Source organism: Hyla sarda, chromosome 2, assembly GCF_029499605.1.
Source record: "Hyla sarda isolate aHylSar1 chromosome 2, aHylSar1.hap1, whole genome shotgun sequence".
In the NCBI taxonomy this organism is placed as follows: domain Eukaryota; kingdom Metazoa; phylum Chordata; class Amphibia; order Anura; family Hylidae; genus Hyla; species Hyla sarda.
In genome coordinates this window covers 461,656,009-461,677,044 of record NC_079190.1, presented here as the reverse complement: position 1 = coordinate 461,677,044, position 21,036 = coordinate 461,656,009, and the positions used below count along the sequence as shown (strand labels likewise).

The 21,036-nt window shown below is 42.3% G+C and overlaps 1 protein-coding gene across 3 annotated transcripts in view; it reads right to left on the bottom strand.

Moving 5' to 3' along the window:
- The window catches only part of CHODL (chondrolectin), a 105,713-nt gene extending 86,521 nt beyond the window's left edge, over window positions 1–19,192 (bottom strand). For all 3 annotated transcript variants that reach the window (XM_056560868.1, XM_056560867.1, XM_056560869.1), the window contains exon 1: window positions 18,856–19,192. In XM_056560868.1, the coding sequence (XP_056416843.1) occupies window positions 18,856–18,946 (91 nt within the window). In that variant the 5' untranslated portion in view covers window positions 18,947–19,192. The remainder of the gene's footprint in view (window positions 1–18,855) is intronic.
- Between the last annotated feature and the right edge of the window lie 1,844 nt (window positions 19,193–21,036).

Sequence of the window (21,036 nt, the reverse complement as noted above, 5' to 3'; positions counted from 1 at the left end):
GCTCCGAGGGCTCGTTGGCAGGTAAGAGAAAATGTATTTTCTTTAATTTTGCAGCCTGGACGGGATAAAAGGAAAAAAGTGCGCGCCGGAGTACTCCTTTAATGACCGAGCCCATTCTCACCTTAAGAACCAGGCCAATTTTATTTTTGCATTTTCATTTTTTCCTCCTCGCCTTCTAAAATCCATAACTCTTTTATATTTCCATCTAAAGACCCATATAAGGGCTTGTTGTTTGAGTGACAAATTTTACTTTGTAATGAAACCTCTCATTTTACCATAAAATGTACGGTGAACCCCCCAAAAAAATTTTTTAGGGGGGAAATTTAAATGAAAACCAAAATTTTGCACATTTTGGAGGGTTTTGTTTTCATACTGTACACTTTACAGTAAAAATGACATGTGTTCTTTATTCTGTGGGTCTATACAATTAAAATGATACCCATGGCTAGATACTTTTTTATTTTCGTACCGCTTAAAAAAAATCTTAAACTTTTTGTACAAAATCAGTAATCTAAAATCGCCCTATTTTGACCACCTATAACGTTTTCATTTTTCCGTATATAGGGCGGTATGAGGGCTCATTTTTTCCGCCGTCATCTGTACTTTTTTTTAGATACCACATTTGCATATATAAAACTTTTAGATATTTTTTTATTATTTTTTTTTTTTATAAAATGTGACAAAAAAGTAGTATTTTTGGAATTTTAAATTTTTTACGTTTACGCCATTCACCGTACAGGATCATTAACATTATATTTTCATAGTTCAGACATTTACACACGCGGCGATACCAAATATGTTTATTAAATATGTTTATTATTATTCCTTTGATTGCTAATACTGTGCAGTGCTAGGTATAAGACACAGCACTGCTCAGTGGTCTGCTCGATCGCAGACCAGAGCAGAAGACCCCGGGAGATGGCCGGAGCCAGGTGAGGGGACCTCCGGCTGTCATGCTGGATGATCGTATCCCCGCGGCAGCACTGCGGGCGATCCGATCATCCAATCAAAGTGCCACAATGCCGCAGATGCCGTGATCTGTATTGATCATGGCATCGGAGGGGTTAATGGCAGACATCTGCGCGATCGCGGATGTCGGCCATTACGGGCTGGTCCCCGGGCTGGTCCTGCCCTTCTGATGCCCGCGGTCATACACAGGATGTAAATGTACGTCCTGGTGTGGGAAGTCCCACCAAACCAGGACGTACATTTACGTCCGTGGTCATTGAGGGGTTAAGTTATTACATTTTCTGGCCTATTTCCTGCACCTGAACACCAAGACCATCTCAATTGCCATCTGTGTAGACACTGCATAGCTCCATTGTCACTGTTCTAGCCCACCATGAGTGGGTAGTCCCTGTGGAAGCCCTTGAGCCACAGTGACCAGTGGGACACAGGCAAGGAACACAAGTCCCAGTCATCAAAAAGGTCTCCTCCCCTATTACACCATCTCTACTCTGGGCTTGGATATCTCCAGCAGTCCAATGGACAATGAATATAGCGACATTGTGAAAGTGGCATCTTTGAAGTGACTGTTTTGACTAAAGAAGAGTAGTCTAAAATAAGAGATTCCCCTCTATAAAGTCTGCATGCTCAATAAACAGTATATTCTGTAATATTGTACAGAAACTACAACATAGGGCTTCCCCTCACCTTTTTACAGTTTTACAGTATATTTTCTGTTAAAATGAAGGGTGTTCTTACAAAGTTCTATTGGTCCAACAACAAAAAAGGATGTGCAGAGAGTCGGGGCCCTGTTCTGAAGATCATGGGGGGATCTAAGTATTCGGAACCCCTGGTGATCAGACACTTATACCCTGTCCTATGGATAGGGATAAGTTGTTTTTCACTGGACAGCTCCTTTAAAGGGGTACTCCCATGGAAATCTTTTTTTTTTTTTTTTTTTTTATTATAAACTGGTGCCAGAAAATTAAACAGATTTGTAAATTACTTCTATTAAAACTTTTTAGATTTCTCTGATGTCATGACCACAGTGCTCTCTGCTGACCTCTGTTGTCCATTTTAGGAACTGTCCAGACCAGGAGAAAATCCCCATAGCAAACATATGCTGCTCTGAACAGTTCCTAAAATGGACAGCAGAGGTCAGCAGAGAGCACTGTGGTCATGACATCAGAGAAATCCAAAAAGTAAAGCATTTCCTCTGTAGTATATAGCCCCTAAAAAGTACTGGAAGGATTAAGATATTTTAATAGAAGTAATTTACAAATCTATTTAACTTTATGGCACCAGTTGATTTAAAAAAAAAAAAAAAAAAAAGTTTTCCACGGGAGTACCCCTTTAAGATGTCCATGGTGCCAATATTTTGGTGGATTGTCTCGCATCACTTGCCTCACCCAGAGACCTGTTCGCTTTCTATCTGGAGGAATATACATAATCATTAATAAATGTAGTTTCCAAACACGGGACAGTAACAATTTACGCCAGTGAATAAGCCTTTCTTTGGAACCATAGCATTAGAGAGCGTCTGCTATAGCTGTGTGATACACAAGTAAAAGGATTAGCAAGCGTTCATACAAATAGCAGCCGTCTCAAAAAAAAAAAGCAGATAGAACGCAGTAAACAGCAGTCATTACGGTATAATGGCTATGATTAATACACTGGTCGTTAAATGGCGGCTAACAAGATTAGCTTGCATCTTTCCTGCCCAATATATACTTAAAGTAATTGCATCTCTACAAAGTGCATTATCATCACTTCTCATTCTTTATGATGTCATGGGCGAGCACTGCAGTCGAGGTGGAAGAATAGAGCGGATTTACATTACCACCCTACAACTGCCTACAGGAGACACCGAAAAATGTTGATCTGCAAATAGGAGATTTATTCAATCCACATGCTATTAAAAAAAACAGGTAAGCGATGCAGCTTGTACTGTACGTACAGAAATACAGTCCCCGCAAGCCACCAAAATAATCTCCGCTCTTAAACTCAGCTCAGATCATAAATGGATTTGGCTTGGATGTGCTGAATGCTACATCTGCAGCCACAGGAGTTAATGTAATGGTGTTTATTCACTCCGAATACTCAGGTGTTGGGATCTGAAATAACCTACATGGAAAGGGAAGATATATTCATGTGCACAAATAATACTCATCATAGGAATGAATATTCTGAGATGCAATATGTTATGAGCAGAATTGTGAGCTTGGCAGATCCAATCTTCAGATTACCCAGCTTGAACATATGGGATCTGCCGGTTTACTATTGAGGCTCTGGTTCTTAGGATAGGATTGTAATATATGTATAATTGCATTTATGCAAAGGCAGAACTTTGTATAAGGTGGTCCAAACTGAAAAGTCATCTTCTGGGTAGAATTATACAGCTCCAGGATTCACTCATCTGAACTATTGCTACTATAACAGAAGTCCTCTAAGTTCCTTACTTACCCACACTTGAAGCCAGGACTAGAATGTAGGGAAGAAATGTGCATTGGGGCCTCCTGAAGGGCCTCCATCACTCACTACCTAATGGCCGCTCATCGTATCCAGCCGAGAGCAAGTGGAGAAACCATTTGTTAACCTGGTGGTCTCCACAACTCACATAGGCTTCAGTGTAGAGGGTTACATGCATATACCTAACCAGTGCTGCACCCAGGGGTCAGGAGGGGTCTAAGTCCCAGAGATGGGGTAGGATCTCCATACAACGTTTATGGTGTTGGCCATGCCAAAGTGACAACTGAATCCGGACATAAAGAAGACTAGAAGACGGCACTCACCATCAAACAGGGACTCTTTAATCTTTAGTTGCAAAGAGACATCTACAGGTCAGGGAGTGACACAGACAGCGGGGAGCATGCGGAACGTTTTGTGTGTCATTACCCAGAGCTCTCTGCTGACATCACGAGCACAGTGCTCTCTGCTGACATCTCTGTCCATTTTAGGAACTGTCCAGAGCAGCATATGTTTGCTATGGGGATTTTCTCCTACCCTGGACAGTTCTTAAAATGGACAGAGATGTCAGCAGAGAGCACTGTGCTCGTGATGTCAGCAGAGAGCTCTGTGTTCCAAAAAGAAAATAATTTCCTCTGTATTATTCAGCAGCTAATAAGTACTGGAAGGATTATGATTTTTTTTAATAGAAGTAATTTACATATCTGTTTAACTTTCTGGCACCAGTTGATTTAAAAAAAAAAAAAAGTTTCCAACCGGAGTACCCCTTTAATGCCAGTAAGCAGATATTGAGATCACAGAGACACAGGGGGTTATTTATGAAAAATGGTCTTGGCTAGATAATTTTTGTGGTTTATCTAGATGTTTTTTTTGGGCGGTGCAGCTCCAAATTTATCATATTGTCACAGTGACCATGATACATTTCGCGCAGATCTGCACCAAGATCATTTTCTACTCCATTTTAACCCCTTAAGGACCAAGGACGTACCGGTACGTCCTTGGTACTGCTCTTCTGATATAACGCGGGGTAACACAGTAACCCCGCGTCATATCATGGCGGGCCCGGCGTCATAGTGAAGCCGGGACCCACCTCTAATAGCGCGCAGCGCCGATCGCGGCGCCGCGCGCTATTAACCCTTTAGCCGCGCGCTCAAAGCTGAGCCGCGCGGCTAAAAGTGAAAGTGAAAGTTCCCGGCTGGCTCAGTCGGGCTGTTCAGGATAGCCGCGGCTAATCGTGGCATCCCGAACAGCTGACAGGACAGCGGGAGGGCCCCTTCCTGCCTCCTCGCTGTCCGATCGCCGAATGACTGCTCAGTGCCTGAGATCCAGGCATGAGCAGTCATCCGGCAGAATCGTTGATCACTGGTTTCTTATGAGAAACCAGTGATCAACATAGAAGATCAGTGTGTGCAGTGTTATAGGTCCCTATGGGACCTATAACACTGCAAAAAAAAAGTGAAAAAAAAAGTGAATAAAGATCATTTAACTCCTCCCCTATTAAAAGTTTGAATCACCCCCCTTTTCCAATAAAAAAAAAAACACAGTGTAAATAAAAATAAAAATAAACATATGTGGTATCACCGCGTGCGGAAATGTCCGAATTATAAAAATATATCATTAATTAAACCGCTCGGTCAATGGCGTGCGCGCAAAAAAATTCCAAAGTCCAAAATAGTGCATTTTTGGTCACTTTTTATATCATTTAAAAATGGATAAAAAGTGATCAATAAGTCCTATCAATGCAAAAATGGTACCGTTAAAAACTTCAGATCACGGCGCAAAAAATGAGCCCTCATACCGCCCCATACACGGAAAAATAAAAAAGTTATAGGGGTCAGAAGATGACAATTTTAAACGTATTAATTTTCCTGCATGTAGTTATGATTTTTTCCAGAAGTCCGACAAAATCAAACCTATATAAGTAGGGTATCATTTTAATCGTATGGATCTACAAAATACATATCAGGTGTCATTTTTACCGAAAAATGTACTACGTAGAAACGGAAGCCCCCAAAATTACAAAACAGCGTTTTTTTTTTCAATTTTGTCGCACAATGATTTTTTTTCCCGCTTCACCATAGATTTTTGGGCAAAATGACTGACGTCATTACAAATTAGAATTGGTGGCGCAAAAAATAAGCCATCATATGGATTTTTAGGTGTAAATTTGAAAGAGTTATGATTTTTTAAAGGCAAGGAGCAAAAAACGAAAATGCAAAAACGGAAAAACCTCCGGTCCTTAAGGGGTTAAGATCATGTTTATCCTGCTTCTAAGGCTAGGATTCCACTACTTATTTTTTTCCTGCATTTTTTTCACAGAAAAAAACACCAGGATAAACGTCAGAGCAATTTCCAGTGTCTGACGTTTTTTCCGGCGTTTTTGCATTTGAGTGGAAATTGCATTTTTGGCCCCTTTGGCGTTTTTTTTTTTTCTTTTTCAAAATGTGTTGAGTACCAAAAAATAAATAAATAAATAAAAGGAAGCAGTAGGAATGGGAAAATATTTATTTTAACACATTTTTGGGGGGATAACAAAATTTTTATTAATTGTTAATATAGTGTGTGTGTTTCACTTTTTTTCCTTTTTCTATTTTTTATTATTTTTTAGGTAGTACTACTACTCCCAGCATGGAACAGACTGTCCCATGATGGGAGTAGTAGTACCTGTACTAATAGACATATCGCCTGATGCAATTGTCCATAATATAGCAGAGATGTGGAGCGGCTCTATACATCGCTCACATCTCTGCTCTGTACTCCGGGCCGGCCAATGATGTTAATAGAATATCACTCATTCATATTTTCCGCCCAGAGTGGTGATTGGCCGGATGGTTGCAATCAATCACCTCTCTCAGAGGGAAATATGAATGAGCGATGTTCTATTCACACCTCTGGCCAGAGTATAGTGCAGAGATGTGCTGTATAGAGCCGCTCCACATCTCTGCAATAGATAGGATGATCACATTGGGTGTCAGGAGTGATACCCGCTGTGATCTGTCCTTAACTGCAGGTACTACTACTCCCAACATGGAGCACACTCTGCTCCATGCTGGGAGCTGTAGTGCCTGCATTAATAGACAGATCGCAGCGAGTGCAACTCCTGACACCTGTTGCGATCTGTCTATTAATGCAGGTACTACAGCTCCCAGCACTGAGCAGAGTGTGTTCCATGTTGGGAGCAGTGGTACCTGCAGTTAAGGTAAGATCACAGCAGATGTCACTCCTGACACCCGCTGTGATTCTCCTGTATAATGTATAGATGCGACCGGCCGCTCTTCTATGGTCCCCTGCAATGACGTATATATACACAGAGAATTGTGATTGGCTGGATCCATCTGGCCAATCACAGCTCTCTGCATCTATCTGAATAGGTGTATACATACGACAGTGCAGGGGACCATAGAAGAGAGGCTGGCTGCATATATACATTATGCAGAAGAATCTAAACAGACCCTGGGCGTTCTGTCAATAAGTACAGGTACTATTACTCCCATCATGGAATAGTGTGTTTCATGCTGGGAGTAGGAATACTACCTAACAAATGTAAAAAATTAAGAAAAAAAAGGGAAAACACACACACTACATTTTTATTATTGTTGGCTACATTTTTAGTGCCCTGCCAGAAAACATAAATTGATCTCTGTTTAAAAATTAATAAAAATGTTGTAATAAAAAAGATGCATTTCGTTAAAAATCTTTTTTATTATTATTTTTTTTTTATGGTACCCTACGAAATTGTATAAAAAAAAAATGTATCTCCATCACTTTTTTGGATTGCTAAAGTCCAAAAAAGAATTAAATCCGCCTGCAAAAATGCCAAAGGTGAAGTCATTTTCTTTTTACCTGGTCAGGAGGTGGTCCAGATTTGCGGGTTATTTTGCACCATTTGCGGAAAAAAGGTCAAAATTATGGCATTTAGAACTTGTAAAAAAAGAAACGGAAAAAAAATACAATTAGCGCAAAATTTCATAAAATGTGCAGATTTAGACCAAAAAAAGCAATAGAACACAATAATAAAGTGTTGTAGCAGAGTTTAATTTGTCTTTGAATTTTTTTAAGGCTATGGCCAAAATGGGCAAAAAATAAAATTAGCGGAATGTCCACACGAAAAACAGGTGCAGACATTCCACATATTTGACTACCCAGCGGGTGCTAGGACCGCTCAGAAATGTGCCATCTCATAGACGGCAAAGCATTTCCTTACTGAACTCTGCAGAAAGAATAGACTTGAGGATTCTTTCTGCGAATGCCGGAATCAGAACTTCCATGCCAGAAAGAACTGATTCCGATTTGCTGTGGATTTTCCCATTTAACTTCAATAGTCAACAGCCGAAATCTGCAACAAATCTGTTAAAACCATCAGCATATGACCAGGGGCGTAGCTATAGAGGTAGTTGAGGTAGCAGTCGCCCCGGGACCCTGGTGCCTAAGGGGGCACCAAAGCAAAGCTGCCCCATAAGAGACCAGTATTATAACTGGCATATGGGGCCCAGAAGCTACAAGCTACGCCTCTGCACATGACCATAGAGTAAGACAAAGTAACCACCTATCTTGTATTGTATTTCACAACAAATCTACCATCGGGTTTGCAGCCATTGCTTCAGGATGATCTTAGCCAAAACATGGCTTTTCAGCCTTCTATGTTTGGACATATCTAGCCTCTGATGGTAGACAGTCTGTGTCATGATAAAGGGGTTTTCCAATTTCATTAGATTTTTCAGCCTCTGGGACATCACCCATTGTGATAATTGGGGGAAAACATGTGTTGAGCTGGGTCCCCTTTTTCCTAAAGCAGGGGCCCCTGGCCAGAGAACTGCAGCAGGCTACCTTCAAGAGAATAAGGCTGTCATGCAGTTCATTGCATAGTTGAATGGCCGGGGACCTCCACTAATTTTAAAGTGAACACCCCCTCCAAATAGAGGACATAGAAACATGAAATATGTCAGCAGATAACAACACTTTGGCCCATCTAGTCTTCCCAATATCCTGAATACTATGAATAGTATGTGGCCCTATCTTATATGAAGGATAGCCTTATGCTTATCTCTATCTTATTTGAAGGATAGCCCTATGCCTATCTCTATCTTATGTGATAGCCTGGTTGGTGTAGGGAATATGGGTTGTAGCTGTGCGGTAATTAAATGGGCACTGTCACCAACTTTATTTTTTGATATGTTGTAGTACTTATGTACTACAACATATCTGTAATATATTTTCATTATTTCTTTTTTCATTTTGAGGGTGAATTTTACGTTTGAAAACCGGCCACTAGGGGTCTCCCTCCTAGCGACCGGCTGCAGCTTGGCGTAACATCACGCCTGAATTCGGACTGATTGCGGCCGGGCAATCAGTCTTTATTCATTTACACTGTGCTCGCTCCCTGCCTGTCAATCAGACAGGCGGGAGCGAGCGCATTGGCTCCCTGGCCACTAGCTGGGAGGCCACTCCTCCCGCACAAGTCGTCACCACCGCTGCCCCTGCACGCCCGCTGCCGGACTCTGCAGTATCAGTAAGCATCAGAAGGAGGGGGGGATGTGTTTGTGACAGGGGGAACTGGATATGCGGGGGTGTGTGTGGGTGTGTGACGGAGGGAACGGGGTATGCGGCGGCGGGCGTAGCGCCGCATGGCACTAAGTTATGGTTCATCTACACTGGGTGCCTCCAGCTGTTTCACTACTACAACTCCCAGCATGCCCTGACAGCCAATAGATGGAGTTGTAGTGGTAAAACAGCTGGAGGCACCCTGTGTAGATGAACTAAGGGTGGAAGTCTCCCCCTGCAGGCATCAGTGATGTGGTAGTGAGCACGCTACCATGCAGACAAAAAGTTAGTTTTAATATAGTAAAAAAAAATTTAAAGCAGGGAGGGGGTTAGGGATATATGTGCAATAGGCAGGAACCCTTTAAAGGGTGTCTGATTAACCCTTTCTATTCGTGACGTCAGGGTGTGGGCTCCTCTGCAATGCTTGTCCTACCGCCACCCTTCCCAAGAGCGATAGGGAGGTATGCAATAGTTGAATGTCCACAAAAGGAGAGTTTTCGGAACTTTTACTGAAGATTTTATTCAAGCTTCATAACCAGAACAGTCTCTTAGAGACATGTAAAGTCTCTTAGAGATTGACAGTGGTTGGGACCTTAAGCGTTTTAGAGACTGATTTGCGCTGTTCCGCTGGATTTAGGGGATTTAGTTGAGGTCCAGCAGTCACGCTAGCTTTAGCAGGGATTTAGTTTAGGACTCACGGTTTGATTGAGGCTGAGGCTGGCAGGCTTCAGGCCTAGAGTGTCTTTGTAAGTTGCGCAGATCCGTCCTGATAGTCCGGCATCCACGAGAGCAGCAACCCAAGAGAGCGATCATTGGCTACAGCTCCCTTATATGGGCAGGGGCTGGCCTTAAGCTGATTGGTCCAGTATTTCTGTCAATCATCTTTACAAAGGGGTATGGGTATTCATGTGACCCAAGGACCTCCGAAGGTCCTCCAACATACCATAGAGGAATTAACATAGTCACATGACCAAAGGTCCTGCGACGCTACAAAGGTAAGTATACTAAAATGCATTATATTAAATATACCCATTATTAAATATGTACACAAAAACATTAGAGAAGGAGGAGGCGATTAGGGGCTGTCCCACCTGGGGGACCCTACCTGAACATAGTAACTCTGACTTTGGGGATCACCATACAAGGTACGGTATGCAATACGGTACCGGAACACCACACTTATATGAAGGATAGCCCTATTCCTATCTCTATCTTATATGAAGGATAGCATTATGCCTATCTCTATCTTATATGAAGGATAGCCTTATGCCTATGTCTCTCTTACATGAAGTATAGCCTTATACCTATCCCTATCTAATATGAAGGATAGCCCTATACCTATCTCTATCTTATATGAAGGATAGCCTTATACCTATCCCTATGTTATATGAAGGATAGCCTTATGTCTATCTCTATCTTATATGAAGGATAGCCTTATGCCTATCTCTATCTTATATGAAGGATAGCCTTATGCCTATCTCTATCTTATATGAAGGATAGCCTTATACCTATCTCTATCTTATATGAAGGATAGCCTTATGCCTATCTCTATCTTATATGAAGTATAGCCTTATACCTATCTCTATCTTATATGAAGGACAGCCTTATGCCTATCTCTATCTTATATGAAGGATAGCCTTATACCTATCTCCATCTTATATGAAGGATAGTCTTATGCCTATCTCTATCTTATATGAAGGATAGCCTTATGCCTATCCCTATCTTATATGAAGGATAGCCTTATAATGTTTATATGAAGGATAGCCTTATGCCTATCCCTATCTTATATAAAGGATAGCCTTATGCCTATCTCTATCTTATATGAAGTATAGCCTTATACCTATCTCTATCTTATATGAAGGATAGCCTTATGTCTATCTCTATCTTATATGAAGGATAGCCTTATACCTATCCCTATCTTATATGAAGGATAGCCTTATACCTATCTCTATCTTATATGAAGGATAGCCTTATGCCTAGCTCTATCTTATATGAAGGATAGCCTTATGCTTATTTCTATCTTATATGAAGGATAGCCTTATGCTTATCCCATGGAAGCTTAAAATCCTTCACTGTATTTGCAGCGGCCACTTCTGCAGGAAGGATATTCCATGCATCCATCCCCTTCTGAGTTTTTGCTAAAGCAGTGGCCCCTGGCAGCAGGCTACCTTCAAGAGAACAAGGCTATCATGCATAAGGCTGTCTCAGTAAAGTAACACTTCCTGATATCACTGTAGAAACCTTTTCCCTCTAATATGAAGCTCTTGTGGTAGTTTTTTGCCTATTAAATCTCCTTTCCTCCTTTACCATGTTGATTCCACATATATATATATATATATATATATATATATATATATAAGCAACGTCTTTATTATCAGTTTACCCATTCTGCCTGGCCAGCTGCCTCTTGTGGCACAGTGGGTCAACACCTATGGGGTGTTACACCTACCTTTGAGTCTTCTGAAATAAAGACCCACATTTTCTCAGATACTGAGAGTTAGGTCTGTATAACATAGTTTTTACCATGCCCTTGGTTTCTAGGCCAAAGGTGCACTATCTTGCACTTATCTACATTTAATTTCAGTTGTCAGAGTTCTGACCATTTTTCCAGTCTACCTAAATCCTTTCCCATTAGACGTATTGCTCCAGGAACATCAACCCTGATACCAATCCCCTTTTAATGAGAACATTCAAACCCCCAAAAATTGTATAAAATAGCTTAGGGTTCTCTGATCACACAGCTTTTTACAACATCTTGATAGGCCCTTCCACTCCTGAGAAATGAGTGTCTGGCAATTGAGGGAATCAGTCAGATAGGGGGGGACCTCATTTTAATAATGGGAGTGACTATCATAGTATGACAGTGTACAGTCAGGGTGTGTGAATGTTAAAGCGTAGGAAAAGCTGAATAGAATATACAGTTTGATGGGAAAAGATTTAGGATAACTTGTCATGTATTCATAGAAATCTCTGCTCTTAGTCATTTGGACAGTCCTACTCAGTTTATGGTGGGATTTACATGAACTTTCCCCCCCAAACTACATATTAATCTGTTACTCCTGTAACTCCTGTTCTATAACATGATCCCTGCAGATTAGACTGTCTCTTTAATGTAATAGGTTCCCTATAATACAGTAAACATGGCACCTCTTTGACCTGCCCTCTTCTTCAAACCTTCCCTTTCTTGGTTGCTTTGCATGTCACGGTACATCCATTCTCTTAAAGTTTATAGGGAGAATTTATCATTGGTTTTACTTTTTAACTTTTTTGTTTGGTGTTACAGTGGTACTCCAGTGGAAAAAAACAATTGAACAGATTTGTAAATTACTTCTATAAAAAAAAATCCTACCTAATTATACTACGGAGGAAGTGTATTTCTTTTCTGTCTGACCACAGTGCTCTCTGCTGAGAGGTAGACAGTTATTGTAGACAGGTAATTAACTATTTATAGGGCATTTATATAACATTTACATGCTTCCTAAGTAAGCTATTGGAGCAATAACTATCTGGATGAGAGGTGACTAGGGGTGAACTTGACAATGGGGACCCCGACATCCTAGGGACTCTGGCTGAGGGGACCCACACACGCAGGTACCTGATAGGATACGGTACCGGGACACCACATATATATGTGAAACTCCTTACCCCCGCCATCTCCCGAATGGGGCCCCTGGCATTGCGTGCTGTGTACCGGCTAATGCCCGTAGAGTCAAGCTCAATGGAAATGCCCCCTCCTCCATACAGCTCTATGGAAGAGGTGGGGAGGCATGAACCCTGGATCCCTGCCTCTCCTATAGAGATACATGGAGGTGGCGTGTTGGCCACAACGTCATGCTGCGGCCGACATGCCTCCTGCAAGTGAAAGCCGCGGCAGAGCCAGGGCCCCTTGCCGGAGATCTTGGGGGTCCCAGTGTTCGGACCACACGCGATCAGACACTCATCCCCTATCCTGTGGATAGGGGATAAGTTCTTTTCACTGCACATTTCCTTTAAGGGTACATTCACACATATATAATGCACAGCAGATTTTGATACCATTGACTTCAATGTGTCTGTGGAAAATCTGCTAATATGTAACTATTGTGGACTTTCCGCTAACCCATTGAAGTCAATGGTATCAAAATCCAAATAAGTTATGTGTTAATGTACCCTTAGGGCTCATTCACACAAGCGTAGCGAATTGGCAGCGGAGTGCTCACCCTTTTCAGACTCGCAGCGGGAAACATGCTGCAAGGAAGTATGTTCGTTTGAACGCACCCTTAGGGTACGTTCAGAAGGACAGATTACCTGCGGAATTTCCTTAGCGTATTTGCTGTAGCGGATTTTGCTACCATTGACTTCAATAGGTCTGAAGAAAAGTCTGCAAAGCTTTCTCTATAGCAGAATTTCTGCTGACACATGGTAGCAAAATATGCTCCCAAAATTCCATAGGCAATCCATCCATGTGAACGTACCCTTAGGCTATATTCATGTGCAGATTTTGCTGGAGATTTTCTGTAGAGGATTTTGCTACCCCTTGACTTTAAGGGTCAATTCACAAGTGCATGTTTTTTGCTGCAGATCTGCTGTAGATTCGACTTCAATGGGTTGCAAATCAGCTGCAAAGAATCTGCCGCAAAATACGCACATATGAACATACCCTAAAAGGGTGCATTCGCATCATGTTTTTGCTATACAATTGTATATGGTTTTCTACTTGAAAACCGCATACAACCGTATAGCAAACCGTGTTCACTGATCAACTAAACAAAAACTTACACTGCTGCCCGGGACTCCTGCAGCTGAGTAATGTGCAGGAGCCATCCCTCAGTAATGTGCTACTACTACTACTCCCAGACTCTGTTCCATGATGGTAGTAGTAGTACCGCAGCCCTGAGGGACTGGTTCTGCACATCCCCCGACTGCAGTAGTTTGCCTGCGGCTGTGGTAACTCTGCAGTAGCACTTGTACTATTACTCCCATCATGAAACAGAGTCTGTTCCATAATGTGAGTAGTAGTAGGAAGGACGGCTCTTGCCAGGGAAGCAAGCGGCACTGTGCTCTGTTTCCCCACCGGCTCCCAGTAATATAAAATCACATCACTGTAATTTCATATTCCCTGCTGAGAGCCATGATTGGCCAGTCAGTGCCGGCCAATCAGGGCTCCTGGCAGGGATTATGAAGTTACAGTGCAGAGATGTTCTATTAATCACATGACTGGCCGGCTGGGGAGCTGAGCGGCATGCTGCTCACTTCCCTGGTTTATAAGTTAGGATTGCAGCCGGTCTCAGGAGTGAGACCCGATGTGATCGTTCCCTCAACCCCTGTACTACAACTCCCAACAAGGAACAGACTCTGTTCCATGATAGCAGTAGTAGTACAAGCGCTACAGCAGAGTCACCACTGGCAGACTTCCGCTGCCGGGGGATGCTGAAGGAGTCCCGGGTGGCTGTGGAAAGGATTATAAAAACCATATACATAAAATTACATGCGGCTTTGTCAGTTTTTTTGTTTCCCGTTTTTTTTTTTTTTTTTTGGGGGGGGGGGAGGGGACTGATACAAAACCGTATGTTAAAATTGTGATGTGAATGTAGCCTAAGACAAAGTCGGAGATTCTGAGTGCGACCAGCACCGACTGAATTAGTCCCTATAGACGGCAATGTGTTCCAGGCGGATTCCGCTAATGGATTAGCAGGAAATTCCGCAGTGTGGAATCAAATTGCCAGCAATGGGATTCTGCTGCACCAGAATTTCTTCAGGATTCTGCTGCACCAGAACCCAGCCTAAGGATAGGTTCACACTGCAGAATTTCTGGACAGAATTCCTGCCGGAGATCGAGCCGGCGGTGCTAGGACCGAGCAGACTGCATTGCTGCCCCCATAGACTGCAATGCATTTCTGGGTGGATCTTTTGGGAGATCTGCTCAGAAATGCATTGCCATCTATGGGAACAACAATGTAGTCCACGCGGTCCTAGTACCGCCGGCTAGATCTCTGACAGAAATTCTGCCCAGAAATTCCACAGTGTGAACCTAAGACTTGACCCAGAAGATGTCATTCTTTACTCCACCTGGATGGAAACATTACCTGCGGTCATTTGTTGCCAGGTAAAACCAATGGGGGAGACTTATCAAAACCTGTGGAGAGCTTCTTCATTTTTCATAGGCCTTGTTAGAATTGAAGAAGAAGCGATTTGATTGGTTGCTATGGGCAACTGGGCAACTTTTCCTCTGCACAGATTTTGATAAATCTCCCCCAATATTGTGACAACATAAATAGTACCATCAGCATAGAGTATTACAAATGTCATTACGCTGCAGCCCTTTTGGCAGCAGTTTACTATAGATCTGCAGAATGGAGAATTTGGTCATTTGCCCCGAGCCCTCCACCCACTCAGCATACGACGATAGCCAACAGATCATTACAATGGCCAATTCTTACCTATACATTATGCGGAGAGAGCTGCCCGCAGCTGCCAAATTTATTTTAATATTGGAGCAGACGTCGCCTGACAGTTCTGCTGGATTCTGCAGTTTATTAATGAAGTCGCTATATCTCCTCAACTACTCCCAGCACAGATGTAGCAGAGCTGACTAGCTTCATCTTTAGTCTTGAGTTCAATTTGATATCTAACTCTCTTGACTTTTAGCTGCTACCTGTTACGTACAGTATTAAAACTAAGGACGGTGCTATAAAAGTCCTTAAAGAAGAAGTAAAGCATTGGTATACAGATGTAGCAGAACGAGTTTGTCATTTGCTGCATTGCTAGTGCAGTCCTGTGTAAAACCACTGCATCTGACACAAGCGACTGATATAGTACAATGGTCCCTCAAGTTACAATATTAATTGGTTCCAGGATGACCATTGTATGTTGAAACCAGAACTCTATGGAAACCTGGTAATTGGTTCTGAAGCCACCAAAATATCATCCAAAAATAGGAAAAAGTGAGAATTAAAGAAAAATAATAGATAACTAATATAGATGAAGCAAATCCTTCCATATAAAAGTAAGAAAGATCTGCTGGGAGCTGTAAATCACTGTCTATGTCAGTGTTTCCCAAGCAGGGAGCCTCCAGCTGTTGCAAAACTACAACTCCCAGCATGCCCGGACAGCCAAAGGCTGTCCGGGCATGCTGGGAGTTGTAGTTTTGCAACAGCTGGGGGCACCCTGCTTGGGAAACACTGGTCTATGTAGAGGACAGGAGCTTCTTCCGGGTCCTGTACAGTACATGCAATGTCCTAAAAAAGTAAGATGGAGCCGCCCTCACCTGTTGTCCAAAGGAGCAGTAACCCTGGTACAGGTATAGAATACAGAACATGTAATACCTCCCTGTACTGTAGGGGGCGCTACCAGCCATCAGTCAGTGCATACACTTCAGAATGCTGGAAGAATGCCCATTCTGGTCAGTTCTTCCAGCCATTGACACGTTTCACAGATCTGGACTGTCTGTACATTGTATGTTGAGTCTGGTTTCAAGTTACAATGGTCCAGAAAAGACCATTGTATGTTGAAACTATTGTATGTTGAGGCCATTGTAAGTTGAGGGATCACTGTACTTGGGAAGGGTCTAGTCCAGTGTTTCCCAACCCATGTGCCTCCAGCTGCTGAAAAACAACAACTCCCAACATGCCCAGAGAGCCTTCGGCTGTCCGGGCATGTTCGGAGTTGTAGTTTTGCAACAGCTGGAGGCACATGGGTTGGGAAACACTGGTCTAGTCCCTGCTTGTCTCAACTTTCTGAAGTTCATAACTTTAGCAATCCCTCACCAAGATATTGTAACTACATAAAAGTGTGTAGACAACTACTGCTACTATTATTGCAATGTCCCCCAGCCTCTCTAGCTGTTGCTACAACTCCCATCATGTCCTGACCGTCAACTTCATGGTGGGATCTCTTGTACCTGTAGATTTATCCCCATAGTGCAGTTCTTTTTGACTTGTGACTCTGCAGCGGTTGCAAAACTACAACTCCCATCATGCCTTGGCAGGAAAAATAATGGTTGGTTCTTGGTACCTGCAGATGGGTCTGGGCTATGTTCACATGGCGGAAATTCTGCTATTCTGCACAAATTCCATTCTGCTTTAGAATTTTTTAGGAATTTCTTTGAGCTAAAAACACAAAATGTTGCCCATATCCAGAATCCAATGGGATTCTGCCCAAAATTCTGCAAAATTTAAAGACAGGAACAATGTTTTTGCAGATGAGAATGGGACAGCAGAATCCCCATTTAATTCAATGTGGGGTAAATTTTGTGATATTTCCGAACAGCTGGAGGCGCCCTGGTTGGGAACCACTGGTCTACAACTTTACCTTGGATCTATAAATAATGTGTATATATATATATATATATATATATATATATATATATATATATATATATATATCCCTAGTTTGACAGTGCAGTGTTCCCCAATCTGTGTATCTCCAGCTGTTACATGGTGGGAGTTGTAGTTTGCAACAGCTGTAGAGCCACAGGTTTGGAGACCACTGCAAGCACAGAGACTCAACCATGCATTCAGCTGTCAAAGCATGATGAGAGTTGTGGTTTTTCCATAAGTTGAAGTCCTGCAGTATGGGGGATACTGCATTAAAGATACATCTGCAAGAAGAGAGACTCAACCATGCCTTTGGCTGTCAATGCATGATAAGTGTTGTAGTCTTGCAACAGCCGGAGAGCTACAGGTTGGGGAACACAGCACTTATGGGGTACATCTGCAGATTGAGAGACCTACTTATGTCTTTGGCTGTCAGTGCATGATGAGAGTTGTAGTCTGGAAACAGCTGGAGAACCGCAAGTTGGTGAAAAATTATTTTGAGATACATTTGTAACTACACTGACATAGCCATGCCTTTGGCTATCAGGCATGATAAGAGTTGTAGTCTTCCAACAACAGCTGGAGAGCTACAGGTTGGGGAACACCGCACTTATGGGATACTTCTGCAGACTGACACCTAATAATGTCTCTGGCTGTCAGTGCATGTAGAGAGTTGTAGTCTTCCACAGCTGGAGAGTCACTACTGTACATCTGCAGCTACAGAGATCCAACCACGCTGAATGTAACAGTTTTGCGCGTTCAGAACAGTATCAAGTAACCATTCAGAAGACTGGACTAAACATTGTAACAAAATTATGACTGTGCCATCATATGGCGTGAACTCATACACATAGACATAGCAGGGCTAGGGTTTAGGGTAGCTGACTGGGTGAGGATATATATATATATATATATATATATATATATATATATATATATATATACACATATATATACACTAATATATATATATATATATATATATATATATATATATATATATATATAGCAAAGGCAGAGTTGTAGACAAGTGGTTCCCACCCAGGGTGGCTCCAGCTGTTGCAAAACTACGACTCACAGCATGTCCGGACAGCCAAAGGCTGTCCGGGCATGCTGGGAGTTGTAGTTTTGCAACAGCTGGAGTCAATGCTGATTAAGATATAGACATTAGTGTTACACATCCGATCTTCAATTTTTCACTACATTACTGTATAAACCAACAAAACATTCCTCTTCCACATTTCCTATTTTTTCCCTACAACCGGCCCACCCTACCCCCCGATCCCATAAGAAAAGGGAGAAATCAAATGACAACAATTCCATAAGAGCGAGATATATTTCCTAACTCCCAATCATCTTATTTTCCATAACATTGTTCATTTTTACAAAGGATTTACACGAGGAAGAATCACCCCTTACAATATTTTCCCTCCTTAATTAAAGGGTCGATCCCCCAATAGTGTATCAAGTAGGGAGACACTATTGTAGATATTTGTTTGTAAACGTATTACAAAAATTCTAAATATTGAGCCATAATAAGCCAACCACAGGCAAACTTCGGCAAGCACACGTGCAAAGTTTGCAGAGCACATGCTGTCGCGTTACTCACCGCTCACTACGCGCGTATCGGAATAGCCGTGCACCCAGAGGATGGCGTTGAGCAGCACGAGGAGTACGTTTGAGTACAGCATTGAGTGCATGATATCCAGGAAGAAGAATAAAAAATATATATATTAATAATGAGATACAGATGTGAAGGCACAGGTAGAAATGGCCAAAAAAAAAAGAAACACGTGAGTGCAGGGTAGGCAGCGTCCGGAGCTGTGATCCTGGTGGAGCTGACAGTGTGTTCTTCACATCTCCCTGTGTCTTGCAGCCTGTGCTCACTTGCTGTTGGAGGAAGTCATGTCAGGCTCAGCCTGTTCTCTCGTAATGAGCGAAGCTTGTGAGTGCCTGAAGTACTCTGCAGTAACCAGCTCCATCCCAGTGCTATTGATTTCTCTCCATTCCATCCCATAGCAGCCAATCCCAAGGCTTTATGTAACAGGTCATAGCAAACCAAAGATTTGGCATCTTCATCGGAAGAAGCATTTTGTCAGTGCTGGAATCCTTCTGCAGGGTGCAACATTTTTACAAGCAGAGAGATCTTCTGGAATCATTATACGTTACTTTACTTTACTGTATTAGTTTACTGAAAAGTTTTCGTTAGTCTTAGCTTAAATAAATAATAAAAAAAAAAACTTACAAAAGCCTAACGAAAACTTTTTAGTAAACTAATACGGTAAAGTAATGTATAATGATTCCAGAAGATCTCTCTTCTCGTAAAAATGTTGCACCTTGTAGAAGGGCTCCGGTGCTGACAAAATGCTTCTTCCTAAGAGGATGCCAAATCTATTCACTATTTTTTTCTCTGGTAAACTTCCGAATCTTCGTCAGACCCCATTCAAATCAATGGCATCCGTTGAGACTTGGGGGTGACCCAGTGGAGTCAATTGTGCTCTGACCCATTTTGGGGCCGTTTGGCGTGGGGGTGTCCCGAACGGACCCGGAATGGAACGGAGCACAACGGCGATGTGAACTTAGTCTTAGCTTAAATAAAATTAAAAAACGTACAAAAGCCTAAGTTCACATTGCCGTTGTGCTCCGTTCCATTCCAGGTCCGTTCAGGACACCCTCGTGCCGAACGACCCCAAAATGGGTCGGAGCACAATCGAATCCACTGAGTCACCACCAGGTCTCAACGGATCCCATTGATTGGAATTGGGTCTGACGGGGATCCGGTAGTTTACCAGAGAAAAAAATAGTGCATAGATTTGGCATCCGCTTAGGAAGAAGCATTTTGACAGCACTGGAGCCCTTCTACAGGGTGCAACATTTTTACAAGCAGAGAGATCTTCTGAAATCATTATACGTTACTTTACTTTACTGTATTAGTTTACTGAAAAGTTTTCGTTAGTCGTAGCTTAAATAAAATTAAAAAAAACTTACAAAAGCCTAAAGAAAACTTTTCAGTAAACTAATACAGTAAAGTAATGTATAATGATTCCAGAAGATCTCTCTGCTCGTAAAAATGTGGCACCCTGTAGAAGGGCTCCGGTGCTGACAAAATGCTTCTTCCTAAGAGGATGCCAAATCTATTCACAATTTTTTTCTCTGGTAAACTTCCGGATCTTCGTCAGACCCCGTTCAAATCAATGGCATCAGTTGAGACTTGGGGGTGACCCAGTGGAGTCAATTGTGCTCTGACCCATTTTGGGGCCGTTTAGCGTGGGGGTGTCCCGAACGGACCCGGAATGAAATGGAGCACAACGGCGATGTGAACTTAGTCTTAGCTTAAATAAAATTAAAAAACTTACAAAAGCCTAAGTTCACATTGCCATTGTGCTCCGTTCCATTCCAGGTCCGTTCAGGACACCCTCATGCCGAACGACCCCAAAATGGGTCGGAGCACAATCGAATCCACTGAGTCACCACCAGGTCTCAACGGATCCCATTGATTGGAATTGGGTCTGATGGGGATCCGGTAGTTTACCAGAGAAAAAAATAGTGCATAGATTTGGCATCCGCTTAGGAAGAAGCATTTTGACAGCACTGGAGCCCTTCTACAGGGTGCAACATTTTTACGAGCAGAGAGATCTTTTGGAATCATTATACATTACTTTACTGTATTAGTTTACTGAAAAGTTTTCATAAGGCTCTTGTAAGTTTATTTTTTTTCAGCTAAGACCAGGTTCACATTGCCGTTGTGCTCCGTTCTGTTCTGGATCCTTTCGGGACACCACTGCGCCGA